General features: G+C 38.3%; 1 protein-coding gene across 1 annotated transcript; it reads right to left on the reverse strand.

Annotated features, from left to right (window-relative positions):
• Positions 1–2,810: 2,810 nt before the first annotated feature.
• LOC127682621 (ubiquitin-conjugating enzyme E2 C-like) lies at positions 2,811–3,274 on the reverse strand. Its single transcript, XM_052179106.1, has 2 exons — positions 3,059–3,274; positions 2,811–3,014 (listed from the first exon to the last, which is right to left on the reverse strand). The coding sequence occupies exons 1-2, from the start codon at positions 3,272–3,274 to the stop codon at positions 2,811–2,813; spliced, it is 420 nt and encodes a 139-aa protein (XP_052035066.1).
• Between the last annotated feature and the right edge of the window lie 12,056 nt (positions 3,275–15,330).

Below are 15,330 nucleotides of genomic sequence, written 5' to 3' on the forward strand. Positions count from 1 at the left end.
AAAGGGAGTGGTGTAGGGTTCAAGAATCATTGAAGAATGATACTCTAGACTCAGGTAGTATGCAATAGCAAAAAAAAGTGTTTATTCAGCTAATTTTCCTGCATACAGTGGCCTCCCCCATTGGGTATAGAAACCTGAGATGGACTGTCAGGTCATTTTTATTGTCAGTTACAGGAATTCCAGGGAGTGTTATGTGCCATTTTACCTTGATTGGTTAGCTCTATCCCTGGGCTTCTGACTGATTCTACAACAGGTTTGGCTCTGGAGATGTTCAAGGGAGTTGCTTACTCATTCAAGCTACCTATTCTTTCTTCAGGCCAAATGACAAGGTGTCCTCAGATTGGCTGTCTCATTCATGGATCCTGGTTCTTATTTTTGGGAAACAGGAATTTAGTCCTTATCTCTCAAATTGTCATTTTTGCAACCTATCATGGAGTAATTCTGGCTATGGCTTACTCAGTCCTCTCATTATCAAACCCTTCCCTTCAAAGCTCAAGGAGCATGTGTAAAGGAGGCAGAAAGATTGTAGAAGCCAATGAAAATGGATGATAGCAGTGATACCAGTTAAACAGGCCCTTATACATAGACAGGACTGGCAGAACTCTGTGGGTCATAAAAACAGTAGCAGCATTCACAAAGCGTTCCCAAGACCATGCTAGATGTGATCCTAGTACTGAGAGGGTAAGTAGACACAAGCCCTCATTCCTAAGCTAGAAAATGTCTCCACTTGAACTGATCTCAAGGGAAACATTAGCTTTCTCTAATGGAGTCCTATTGAATATCCAAACCATGCTTAAGGCTGAGCCTCATATCCAGTATTGCATGGCCAACCCCAAACAAACAATGGTATGTTTGTCCCATAATACTTGGTTTGGGCCTTTTAAATTTTAAAGGTCTTTTACTTATATATTATTGTTTCCTGTGGTGTTGTGTGTGTGTGTGTGTGTGTGTGTGTGTGCATATGTTTCTTGAGCTTTTTCTTTTTTGTTGCATTTTCTATTTGTTTGAACTATTTTTTTTTATTTGCCCATTTTTCTAAATTGAGAGAAAATGAGAGAGAGAGGGGGGAGGGAGGGAGGGAGAGGAAGAGGGAGAGGGAGAGGGAGGGAGGATCTTGGACCCTATTAAGAAGGAGAAAATAATGAGAATATATTGTATGAAAAATACTTTTAATAAAAATGATAAGTTGAGAATGGCTTTCTTATTGTCTGATCCTTAAATAGCAGATACAGTATTGCTATTATTTATTACTATAAGCATTAGTCTGTATGATTCAATGCTTTGAAATTTTGTCAATCTCCAAAACTCCCACTGAAAAGTAATTTAATTTTAAAAAAAATCTTAGGGAGTTCAGTGACACAAGGTATATAACTAAACACTAGAAATACACATACAGCAGTTCATTATGCCAAAATTAAATTATATGGAGAGAAACTTAGAGCAATTTCACCTAAATCTGGAACAAGACAAGTCTGTTGATTCACTTCCTATCCCAAATGTTATATTGTTGAAGACAATATAACATTTGACATTCTAGCTAGAACAATAAGACAACTAATGTCAATCAAGTATATAGAAACTGGAAATGAAAGAAGTCAGTTTTGCTATTTGAATGTAATATGATACTGTATAAAAAATGACCTCAAAAAGTCTACCAACAAACTCCTACAGCTGATAAACACCTTTAGCAATGTAGGTGGATTCACAGTTAACTCAAAGAAATCAGTGCCCCTCCTTTATGCAAAGTATGAACAAGCTGAGGAAGAAGTTACAGAGATGACACCCTTCACAATAGCCACAAATAATGTAAAATATCTTGTTGTAACTCTAACCGACAAGAAAGTGAAAGGCAAGTGTGACAAGAACTTCAAGTCTCTGAAGAAAGAAATTGAAGATATTAGAAGATCAAAGTTTTCTCATGCTCATGGATGAATAGGATTAATTTACAGACAGCAATCTACAGATTCAATACAATTTCCTACGAATATCTAAATACATTTTTTTATAGACATCGACAGAACAAGTCCCAACTTCTTGTGAAAAAAAAAAAAAAAAGAAACCAGGATAGCTAAAACAATCCTGTACAATAAAATTATTGGTGGTATCACTGTCCCTGATCTCAAGGTGTACTACAGAACAATAATAATAAAAACTTTATGGTATTCATATAGAAACAGGCAGGTTGATTAATAGAATTGAATTGAAGAAACACAAATAAACCCACACACCTATGGATACCTAATTTTTGACACAGAAGTCAAACCATACAATGGGAAAAGCATAACATCTTTAGCAAATGGTGCTTGTCTAACTGGATGCCTACATGTAGAAGAAAGCAAAAATTTACATTCATTTAAATCCCATAGATGTTTTTCATTCTATGGCAGTTACTAAATTCTTTAAAATGTATTTGATATTAAAATTGTAAGATTCAATGTGAAGAGCCATGTCTCCAGGTTGCTGTTCCAACAGTACAGAAGTTTACTGAAGTCTACAGGCTTCATGTCTGACTAACTTAACTATGTGGTATTTGTTATTTGCAAGTGTTTTATTATTCATTTACCTTTTACAAAAACAATCGATGTGTATTTAATATACATTGTAAGGGTTGGAGCAGACTTAATTTAAAAAAAAAAAACAAACAAAACAATAATAAAAACCTAGCTTAGAAATCAAGGAGAAAGGACAGACAGTCTAAGGAAAAGGACGACACAAAAGAAAAGGCAGACCGCTTGTGTCAGGGCTCTTGGCTGGAGACCTGCTTTGAATAGGTCTCTTGCAGGTACTTCTTAAATGCTGTAGGGGTTTTTTCAGAGCTCTGTAGCATGTGTCTTCAAAGGGCTATCAATGTTGGGTTCTCCTAGCAGGCTCTGGATAGAGAACAAGATGGTCCTGACCTCATAGAGTGCAGACCACTTAGCCTTGAGGATGTCCAGGCAGATGTTGCCCTGGGTGTCCTGCGGTGGTAGCAAGGTGTGAGGAACTTCTCTGTGGGTGCGTTGTAAGGGTAGCCACTGGGGAACTCTAGGGAGAGGTTATACCTCAGGTCTTCATAGACAGTGCCGATTGCTACGTGGAAGGTCCCTACCCAATTGAACAGGTAGTCTGATTCATGGAAGGCAGAAATTACTTTGTCACCAGACATCATGAGGGTCATCAGCTCCTGCTGTACCCGCTTGCCCACAGGACCCTGAGCGGTGCCCCTGCAGGGTTCAGCTCCTTTTCGAAGGGCAGCAATGCTGGCAGCAGCTGGGTCGCAGTTTTGCAAGGCCATCCCAGAGGTGCTGGCACCGAGACAGGAGTGTGGAGATGAAATCACAAGTGTTTTATAATAAAGGTATAATATATTATTTAATGATTTTTTAAAAGTAGTTGAGAAATGTTTCAAAGACTAAAATATTTCTAAACAAAGTTCAGAATTCTGTCATCACCATAATTATTTTTAATATTTCAACTTTAGTTTTTCCCCTTCATTCCTCTGAGTCCCTTTCAATAATTCTCTAACCCCCCTCTTCATCTACTCCTTCTCTTTTTCTATTTAGAAATGAGCAGGCCTCCCAGAAACATCAAGAAAACATGGCATTTCAAGTTACAGTAAGACTAGGCAACTCCCTTCATATTATGATTAGACAGGGCAAACCTATATGAGTAAAATGGTACCCCAAACCAGCAAAAGTGTCAAAGACATTTTCTTTTCCCACAGGAGTCCCCAAATAAGGCCAAGCTTCACAGCTATATACATATGCAGAGGATTATGTTCAGTCCCGTGCATTATCCATAATTGGCAGTTCAGTCCAAGTTAGTCAATTCTGTGGGTTTTCTTGGGGTGTCCTTGATGTCTCAGGCTCCTATAATCCCTTTCTACCCACTTTTCAGTGTTCCCTAAACCCCGACTAATGTTTCACTGTGGGTCTCTGCATCTTTTTCTATCCATTGCTAGATGAAACTGCTATGACAGTTGCACTTAGGTGCCAATTTATGGGTATAGCGGAATAGCAATAGGAATCAGAATTCTTTAAATAAAGCTTAACATGATTCTGTTAGAGATGCAAAGCACAAGGGCAGTATTGGAAAGACTATTGTGATAAAGTTTTTGATGGAATTGAAAGTTCAGTGAAAATTCATACAAGATTGCCTTATTATATATAATGACAGAGATTTTCAGTCATTTCATCCATGCATGCCCTGGGACAAAGTTTGAGGTAAGCCTAAAGGTGTCAGAATAACTTATATAGTAGAAGTAATTCCAGACAGCAAGCATTTGGGCAGACATGGGACTAGACCTGATATTTTTCATTTTTCTCAGTAAATTGAGAATGGAACTCAAGACCAATAACAACAAAGAGATAGAGCAGAAAAATTACAAGTTACCCATAAAACCAAAAAGTTTCTATTGCATTTTGAATAAAATGTTGTGTTCTGCAATGAAAAGTTTATGAAGGACTATTCTTGTTCTTCAGATGCTTCAAAGCCAGAGCTACCAGACACAGAGAAACAGAAGTAGAAATAGGTTTGAAATAAAGGTGAAGAATCTTATTTTGAAGAGAAATATGGGACACTCTTCATAACCAACATCATGTACAGATTCATTTTTTCATGCCCATTGCTAAGATATCCAGAGCTTATTGTAGCCCAATTGCAAGTAGTTCAGCAGACAAATCTTTTAATTACCCATTTTTGGTATGATCTTTATGGTAGACTCTGCAGTCATTAACTATGTAATGATGTTAAATGAAAGCTTGGGGGTTCAAAGTGTGCTTCGAAAGGTCAGAGTCCGTGACAGTGGTCTACAATGAAGTGATGTATGCTGCTCTAAGAATGAAGCCAAAGCTGCAATCATTAAATAAGGAAATAAAATGTGCTTGACTCAGTCATGCAGATACTTTTCTAATGATGCCACATAGGCCACTAATAGCAAAGGCAAAGGGACAATGTTATCCATGGAATTGGGAGCCAAGACAGAGTGGTATGTCTCCTCAGAAATGGATCATGCACAAAAAGTCCTTCCAAGGCTCATGGATTGTTGTGCAAAAAGAAGTGGCAAATAATGTGAGAGTTGGGGCAAATGGGTAGAATAGTGTAATATAGCTTTTAAACTCCATAATTAAATTACCACTCCATTATCATATTTTAGCAGAAGTTACCTTGGTTGAATGGAGAGTATACAACAATTGAACAGATCTGTGCACTGATGGCTAGGTCTTTGGCATTAGAGATTAACACTCCAGAACCAAAGGAGCCATGGATAGTCGTGATACCTTGACTTTCCATTCTAGCCATTAGTGTAATGGCCAGAATGAACCCTTTGACCTGGTAGTACATGATCTTTCTAGATGCTAGGGAATATAAGGAGTGGAGATTTAACTGAAAGTAGGGGGACTTCTAAGTAGCACTTTTGTGCAGTGGTACTGTAAATACAAAATATTCTTCCTTCCTTGTATTTCAGCATGGAGTTTCTGTAAATTCCAAAACCAGATCTACCGCATGTCCCATCCATATCTTTACAAGGGATTGAATGAAATAGAGATTTACACACCAGTGTAGTTTGCAGCATTGCCATTAATATCTGTGTTAGAACTAGACCTTGGTGTCCAACAACAGAAGAACAAATTATGAAGATGTGGTTTCTACCCACATTGGAACAAGTTTCATCTAAAATGATGAATGATGTCATTTAGTTTATAGCAGAATATATAAAACTAAAAATAATGGTATTGTGACAGTTGTATACAGGCCCAGGAAAACATCATTTTATGATTTCTCTCATATGTGGAGTCTACATATTACATGCCTACATTAGAGCAATTCAAGAACTTGAAGGTAATGTTGAGTAGAATAAAAAGGATGACTCATGGTTGTGGTAACAGGTAAGGGGTGGTAAGGTATTGGTAACAGAGTTAGTGTGTCAGTATCCAATATACCCTTCAAGGAAAAAAAACATGCTCAGTGACTAGTTAAATGAGAATTAAAGTCAACAAGAATACTTTAAATACTAATGTAACATTTTTAAATTTCTCTAATACTAAGAAAATTTTTCTGAACTTCATTTCATGTTATATTTCTACAAGGTTCTTAATTTGAAAATATAAAAATTAACAATATCAGATTTAAAAGATATACATCTGAATCCTTTATAACACTCCTAGGATGAAAATTGATGACAGTGGTCACACGCCCATGCTTACATTTACTTGTAAACCAACACATGCAGATGACATCACCAGAGACCTCCATAAAGTGCTGATTTCCATCACTTCCTCATACTCAAACTTCTCTTTGTGGCATTCATCAATACAGATGGTGAGATTGTTTCATACTGGCCCTGTTAATGTTGTTTAGATGGGTGACTCTGAACAGCAAATAGCCCTTGTTATAATGGAAATTATTGGTATTTACTAGATGTTAGGGATATGATATTTTGAAAATAAATACCCCATGAAAATCTTTCCATAGGTTAGACACAATTCCCAGTAAAAATCCAATGCCATTCCTTTTTACAGAAGGAAAGAAATCTTACCATTACCAAGGATTCACAAAATACTCTGGATAGCATAAGAACATCCCATATGAAGTCAATGTTCCACAGCCATATTAATGAATACAGTCTACTTCTAGCAGAAAGCAAACTTTTAGACAGATGAGCCTGAATTGAGTTCAATTTACAAATACATGTAGTTAAATCCCATTGATTTTTAGATAACAAAAATGCACCCTGGATCAATCATGGTCTGTTCATAACATGGTGCTGGGAAACATGAATATCCATATGGTAAGAATGACACATGACTCTACCTGGCATGATGGAGTATTACTTTAGTCCAAGAACTCTAATGGTAGGGCCAGAAGAGGGGCAGATGCAGAGGGAGGCAGAACTTTGTGAGTTCAAGACTATCCTGCTGTACATAATTAGTTCCAAGACAGCCAGCGCTATGTTGAGACAGCTTGTCTAAAGATACTAAAAGTAAAAATAAAAATACATACATACATACTTAAATGAATCAACCAACACATAAATTAATTTACCTATGTGTCACCTTTTAAAATGAAAATGGCATTTGCATCAGAGACCTATGCCAATGACATCCACCTGGGGAGTAAACTGACACAGGCAGCCATTGTGGGTCAGTGCTTAGAGGCAATGAATCTAGATACCTACAGGGACTACTACCAAAGGCAGCCAATGTGTAGAGAAGTTCCTCATCAGACTTTTCTCTGATGAAACAGAGCTTAATTTACTGGGGATGATACTCCCTGTGGCCAACAGGAAAACTGAATTCTTTTAACTCCTTGGGGCCAGTGAGAACTAGAAGGAAAGACAACATTCACACACACACACACACTCACACACACACACACAGAGTGGATAAAACAAGAGTCAGAATCCAATTGTGGGGAGGGAGGGGCAGCCTCAGTGGTCAGGAATCTTTTTTCTTGTTGGTTCTTTTTGAGGCAACAGAGGGGGAAGAACATAGGTGGAGATTAAGACTTTGTCTTATGAGATATTTAGGGTTGCTGTATAATAATAATAAGTTTACTTATCTAAGTTTAAATTACTATGCTACTATAGCTGACCTGCCTTCTGTGTTTCTCTGAGGCCAGAAACTGCAGCCTCTGGCACTTAACACCTCATCTTAAAACAACAGGAGATAAAGTGAAGGATTAATTGCTAGAGCCTTTCCCCTTTGGTCCTGATGCCTCTTGCTTGTCAGTCTAGGGGGAAGTTTGGAGCAATAAACTTCTATTGAACCATGAGAATAGAATAATGCTTTCAGAAGGAAAAGCTTTTACATAGGCAAATATGAATAAACTCACATAAGTTATTATACAGATTCACATGTGCATTTATGCATTTCCATTCAAACCAGTTGGGCTCAGCTTGCATGATTCTCACAATTACACACACACACACACACACACACACACACATGCATACATTCTCACACTTACATACTTGCACATATTCTCACAATTACATACTCACACACATACATGCATGCATCCTCACACTTACACACACACCCATACTTACACATGCATATGGAGCAAAAGACCAAGCACCAGTGCAGAAAGAACTCACTCATTCTGAATGAAAAATAAGCTTCAATCTTTATTGCCTAGAGAAAGAAGAAGCATCTACTCTTTTAATGCTAAATCAATTAAACCCCCGTTGAAAAGAAAGAAAGCTTTGTTCCTTTTATTAAGACTCAGCCTGCCGGACATGGTGGTGCATGCTTGTAATCCCAGCACTTGGGAGGCAGAGGCAGGCGGATTTCTGAGTTCGAAGCTAGCCTGGTCTACAGAGTGAGTTCCAGGACAGCCAGGGCTACACAGAGAAACCCTGTCTCAAAAAAACAAAACAAACAAACAAAAAAAAGACTCAGCCTTAGTTGTGCGGTGGTGGCGCACACCTGTAATCCCAACACTCTGGGAGGCAGAGGCAGGCGGATTTCTGAGTTCAGTTCGAGGCCAGCCTGGTCTACAAAGTGAGTTCCAGGACAGCCAGGGCTATACAGAGAAACCCTATTTCGAAAAAACCAAATCCAAAAAACCAAAAAAAAAAAAAAAAAAAAAAAAAAAAAAAAAACCAAGAAAAAAAAAAAAAAAGACTCAGTCTGCCTTGTCATTAAGAAAGGACCTGTGCTGTCCCATGGTAAAGAGAAGCCTGCCTGCTCCTCTGCTCTCTGCAGCTTCTTTTTTCCTCTTTCCCTCTGTACTCTGCACATTGCTCTCTTAGTTTTGTAATGTCACCTATAGTTTCTAAATTATTCCACTCTGGATTCTCCTTCTATTTTTTTTCTTTTTTCTTTTTTTTTTCTTTTTCTTTTTTTTTTTGGTTTTTCAAGACAGGCTTTCTCTGTGTAGCTCCGGCTGTCCTGGAACTCACTCTGTAGACCAGGCTGGCCTTGAACTCAGAAATCCGCCTGCCTCTGCTTCCCAAGTGCTGGGATTAAAGGTGTGCGCCACCACCACCCAGGAGGGCTGGGTTCTCCTTCTAATCTTGTTCTCTCCTCCTGCTCTGAAGTCACAACAATGCTCTTAATCTCATTGTCTTTCCTTCCAAAGCTATGCCTATACTTCTAAGTTTTTGAGTTTAGTTCTGTCTAAAGTGTTCTGTCTAAAATCTCCTCAGCTCAGTTCCTCTCAGCTCAGTTCCTCTCAGCTCAGTTCTGACTCTTTGTCCTCAGCACTTAAACATCTTTCAGAATATATGATCACATGCCAAAAGGTTCATCAAAGGTACACACACAAAAATCAAATCATAAATTAAAATAGAAGTTTACAATGCAGAATGTTTACATGCATATCCATTAGGAGTAATTATCTGGCTAAACATCCATCACTTGTCTGAGCTCCACAACTTCACTGTAAGTTGAAATACCATAACTAAGTTATTAGTGAAGTTTTGTATAAATAAACCCAGTCAATATTTTATCTTCTGTCCTAGCACCTATAATAAATCATTAGTTCCTTTTACAAACTTCTATTGAACCAGGAGAATAGAATAATGGTTGCAGAAGTTTGTTTTACAACCTCTTGGAATTTGCTCTGAGTAGGAGAAAGTCTGGTTACTATCTAAGAGTAATTAATTGGTGACACTTGGGAGACTGGCAGAGTCCCCGTTGCAGTTTTGACTATCAGAAAAGGACCTAATAGCAGTCCCACTATAACAGAGTTTAATAATCACATATATAATTTTAGGAATTCTTATAGGATCATCATTAAGACTTAAGTCATCTATTTGTCTATATAGCATCACTACAAGACAATACATCTTCATGAATATGCAGAGATCTTCTCCAAAGGGGTATGCTATTCCAGCCTCTTTTCTTTTTTTTTTTTTTTTTTTTTTTTTATATTTTACTTGGCTGTTTTCTCTTACTGCCTTTAATATTCTTTGTTGTTTAGTACACTTAGGATTTTTTTTTATTCGATATATTTTTATTTACATTTCAAATGATTTCCCCTTTCCTAGCCCCCCCACTCCCAGAAAGTCCCGTAGGCCCCCTTCTCTCCCCCTGTCCTCCCACCCACCCCTTCCCACTTCCCCGTTCTGGTTTTGCTGAATACTGCTTCATTGAGTCTTTTCTGGGAAAAGCATGACCCTGGAGCCAGACTGTTTGAGGGCTCAGCTTTTCTTTTCTGTTCATGAGACCTTGGGCATGCATGGTAGCATCCAGGCTTATATGGTGCTAAAGGAGTAGTTCTATACCTTGATCTGCAGGCAGCAAGGTAGAGACTGGTTTCCATTCTTGGTGGAATGTGTGTGTGTGTGTGTGTGTGTGTGTGTGTATAATTTCCTCAAACCCAGACCACAATAACACTCTTGCTCCAACAATGCCATTATTATTCCAACAAGATCATATCTCCTAATAGTGCCACTCCCTGTGGGACAATCATTCACACATGGTCTAAGGGGCCATACTTATTCAAACTACCCCATTCCATTCCCTGGCCTCCATAGGCCTGTAGCTGTAATGTAATGCAAAATGCATTTCAGTCCAACTTTAATTGACCCTACTACTCAGGAAACCAAGACATGCAGATCTCTGAACTCAAGGCCAGCCTGGTCTACAGTGCAAGTTCCAGAACAGCCAAGCTGAGGCAGTGAAGGAAACAATGGAAAACAGAAATCCGGTGGAAATATAATTGAGAAAGTTGGCTATGTTCCATCCCCAGCGTACAGGAGAACATGGCATCCTCAGTCATGTGGTCTAGCTTTAGAATCAGGAATGGAATTTCCCTCTATAACTAAAAAAACTTGCAGAAAACAGGTGTGTGGCAGGGCTATCACTGCATGGAGGCCTAGAGAGGTCATTGCACGAAGTTATGAACGTAAAGCCTTGATTTTGTTAGAGACCCCAAGAAATTTGAGAAGCCAGCTCCCTAGGATGCCTGACATGGAAAGATACTAATAGGGAGTGGATCCAGCCCAAAAGAGAGAAATGAGTTGTTAACAAAGCTGAAAAGAGGTGGATATCTGAAGAGAATTTTGACATTAGACATGCAGATGCAGTTTGAAGTTTATCCAGCTGATTTTTGGTTTTGCTTTGGTTCATTATTTTCTCACTATACTCTGTTCCCTATGTTTTGGAAAGGTAATGTATGTCCTGTGGCAGTATGTGACCCGCTTTATAATTTTAATTTTATAGAAAAGATTCAGAGGAGACTTTGAATTTTGGACTTTCAAACATTTATGAGTCTTTGTTAGACTGTGGGGTCAATTAAAGTTGGACTAAATGCATTTTGCACAAAATGTTGGGCAGATACCAGCAAACCTGAACCTAAGCATTTCTTTAATTCCTTTTCATTATATATGTTCATATGCATGGCCACTACACGTCAAGATATCAAAATTATTATTATTATTATTATTATTATTATTATTATAGATGCTGTTAGCTTACCCCTGTAGCCACAGAGGTAGAGCAAGAAGCTAGTTGGTGGGTTTGCTTACCTATACCAAACAATGGTCAATAGGTACCGGCAGATCCAGCCAGCCCTTTGACCCATTCTGACTACTTCAGTGAAACATGAAACATCTACCAAGATCACCATTCCTCTGTGTGAGAGCAGCAAAGCAAATTGTAGGTAGCTCTGAATTTGGAGCAGAAATGACTTCCAATCAGCTCCATACTGTGAATGCAACTGGAGATGGAAGGTGGCCATGGGGTGAGGGAGCCACAACCCCCACTTCCCTTTCAACCCATCAGAAGTACAGGAATGGTTCTTTCATTTGAAAACATTTATGCCTGCAGTGTATATTATTATCAGTATTATTATAATTATTATTATTATTACTTTAGGTAGAATGTTGCAGAAACACAAACAATTAGAAAACCCAGAACCCAAGGGGCTAAGGAATTAGCCCCTTTCCTAAGGCTAACTAAGGTTAATTAATAATGGTGTGTATCCTGATAGTCTTCCTCCCTATGGAATAAAAGTTAACTTAAGGTCACTTAGAAATGCAAATATTTCTCCATGACTTCCCCCTGTGTCCTGTCTTCAGCCACTCTGCTTTCCTTGGACTAGAGGCAGGACACAGCCATAGGCTCTTCAAGGAAAAGTAGATATTTAGGGTGTTTCTAGCTCTCGGCTTCCATAGACAACTGTCTCCAGTGGGACAACTTTATCCAGTGACAAAGAGATCACAGGCCAGTTGTTCCCTTTGATTTGATTTTCCTGGCAGACTTCTCACTTAACCAAAGCTGGAATTTGCTTCCATAAATGTAGGAAGTTAAGTCTTCAATTTCTATGGTGAACACACACATTATCTTGGGGCTAACTGTAGAGAAAGAAGAGGAGTAGAAATGGATAAGGAACAACATGGAGAGCGCATTAACTTTTACGTAGAGCATTATTCATATAAATTTGTATCAAACTGTATCTGTCATAAAGTCAGAAACAGGTAGAAAATCAGAGATATGAGCTTAGAACTTCCAGTTTTCAGCAGAACAGAGTTGACCTCAAGGCTGAGAATGAGCACGAGGAAGCACTTTAGACTGTGTCTAAGGACTAGGTTCCCCAATTACAATGGGACCAAAGCCAAGCATCTCCTGCTCTGCCCCCAATTTAACCTTAATTTATTTCCTGGTTGGACATTTTTGAGGCTAAATTTCTGCTCTCAAAAAAGAAGATATGAGCTGGGCGGTGGTGGCGCACACCTTTAATCCCAGCACTTGGGAGGCAGAGGCAGGTGGCTTTCTGAGTTCGAGGCTAGCCTGGTCTACAGAGTGAGTTCCAGGACAGCCAGGGCTATACAGAGAAACCCTCTCTCAAAAAAATGAAAAAAATTGTATCAATATACAAAGATTTATACCAATGAAAACCTTAAACCTGTATCAGTATATAAATTCTGTTTGAATATAAGAAAATATACCCTCAATTCTGCATCAAATATTAAGATTTCTACCAATGTAAGATTGTGGCTATAAAATGTTTTCTTTAACAGTAAATTTAATAACCCATCCCTATTAGTCTAATTTTTATATTATTATGACACCCTCCCCATTTTCTCTTCAATATTTTCAACCCTTACCTAAGAAAAGACAGAAAAGAGCAAAGGAAAGATAGAAATTCCTGAGTCTAAGCTCTCTATTTAATTTCCTTCCTGTTCAAAATGAAGATCATTTCCAAATTATTCCTTAAAATGGCAAAATACATTTATAAAATGACTTTATAAAATAATAATAACCAGATACCCAAACCCAAGGGATCAGGATGATGACTCTCCACAAATGTCTTCCTGCTGAGTTGGGGTTACGAATTTTTTAAATGGGTGGAAAGGGGTAGGAAAATTAGAAAAATTGCTTAGACTTAAGAAAGCTAGCTTTAACATTTGTTATCCAGTCTCTGTATTCTTAGAAAGGTCAGGGCTTAACTGAAGTCCTGACTGGAACCCTCTGAAAGGCTAGATAAGCCAAGAGCATTGGAAATCAGCAGACACTCTTGAAGTTGTTCTGGAAGCAAATCTCTGGAAACATCATCAGGTGAGGCAGAATCAGCCAGGGAGAGGGCCCTCTCACCATCCCCGAGGGTGACTCTTGTCAGAGCTCTGTCTTGGTGTTTCATTCTGTAGTATATTAATCTTACAACCAAATTTTTAGTTCTATAGAGATATTTGTATGGATTGTGCAAGATGCACAGATCCGTTAAGGATGAATTCTTGTTTCTTATTTGAGCCAGTAAAAGACAACTGTCTTTTTTATAAATTAGTGAGATATAACCAATTGTAAAACAATCTTCATTCATGCCATATAAAGAATGGCATTATGAATTTTAAGGATACTACAGCCAAAAAGCTTTATTAGCTAATTTTAGCTAAAGTTTTGGCTAGGGACATGTTTATGTCTATGCCAGTTTCAGGGCTGTTCCCACGTGGAGGGTTCAGTGATTTATGTTACCTGAACTGTTTGGTCATTTTGAAGTTGTCTTTCCTGTCTGTTGCCAAGATCTTCAGGATGTGTTCCTCTATCATATTTGATCCATATCAGTGTGGAAGGGGTCCAAAGCCTGTTCTCCTTTCCCCTTAACACAAATACAAAGCCTCTCTGGCAGCGCGACATAGACTGGGGCAACTCAGCAGCCTCACTGTTCTTAGGACTTGCTCTGCTATGACCTCGCTTCCAAAGGAACAGTAATGCTATTAATACCACCAAACTAATAACCACATCAAAAACACTTAAAGCAATTTCAAGCAATTACTATTATTTGTTGAGATAGGGTTTTTTCTCTTTATCCCCTTGCCTTTCTTTCCTACTTTAGAAACTAAAGGCATAGATTTCTTTATTCTTCCATGTATATTTAAAAGCAATTAAACAGTTAGCACTATTTCTTCCTTCTATCTTAAAAACAATGGAATTTTCCTTTGTTCCTCTCTTCTACGGAGATTAGTATCTCTTCAAAACAATTTAAAACAATTAATATTATTCATTGAGATAGGACTTCTCTTTATCTCCGTGCCTTGATCTCCCACATTTGTAATCAAAAACCTGGATTTCTTTATTACTCCACGTACACTTAAGGACAGTCTAACAATTACCATTATTTTTCCATTCTATTCTTTTTTAAAGATATTTAAGTTTAATACAAATTGTATACAAAGAATGTGAAAAAATACTCCCATATGCTAAAAGTAGTTAAGCTTCCCAAATAAAGCTAGCTAGACTAGATTGGTTTTTGTTTTGTTTTTTGACGACAGCAATTCACAAATTTTCTCTCCTGTTTTCTTCTAGCGTTTCTTCTTTTCTTCTCTAGTAGGGGTAAACTAGCTGGTCAATGTGCAGCTTGCATCCTTTTACCAACAACGAAGAGAAAGTAAACGGAGACTAAAATGTACAACGGAATGCACTGGAATGATATAGAATTAACTTTTTCCTGATATACACACATCACCTTTTGTTCTATCGATGCTCAGTTTACACAACATAGAAAATGAAACTACAGCACACGTAGCATTAACCAACGGCGTGTTGGGTCCTGGCTTTCTCTCACACTGCCCGTGTTTCATGCTTACATAAAAACGTAGAACTCCAGCAGATAAATAATACATACATATTCCAGCCGCAGGCACGCATGGCCTCATTGTACACCTTGCCTTTTGAGTCTTTGCTTCTGAGAAGCACATCTTCACAAATCTGTGTTTGTGTTTATGGGAAAAAACTCAGCCCAGCCTAGAGAAGGGGTCTCCTTGCATGAAAGCCATCTGTCTGCTGCGTTCGTATTACCACAGGGATTGTTTGTGTGGACCTTCTGTAAAAAGGGTTAAGGTTAGGGTTTGTCCTTTCAGGAACCATAGCTGGAAACAAACTACACACACACACACACACATAC

Source organism: Apodemus sylvaticus, chromosome 1 (genome assembly GCF_947179515.1).
Source record: "Apodemus sylvaticus chromosome 1, mApoSyl1.1, whole genome shotgun sequence".
In the NCBI taxonomy this organism is placed as follows: domain Eukaryota; kingdom Metazoa; phylum Chordata; class Mammalia; order Rodentia; family Muridae; genus Apodemus; species Apodemus sylvaticus.

Excerpts from the sequence above, each read along its gene's own strand:
- LOC127682621 (XM_052179106.1), bottom strand. The coding sequence starts at position 3,274 with ATGGCCTTGCAAAACTGCGACCCAGCTGCTGCCAGCATTGCTGCCCTT. Across the intron at positions 3,015-3,058 it reads TCCACGTAGCAATCGGCACT|TGGCTACCCTTACAACGCAC; the intron begins GTCTATGAAGAC and ends AGAGTTCCCCAG.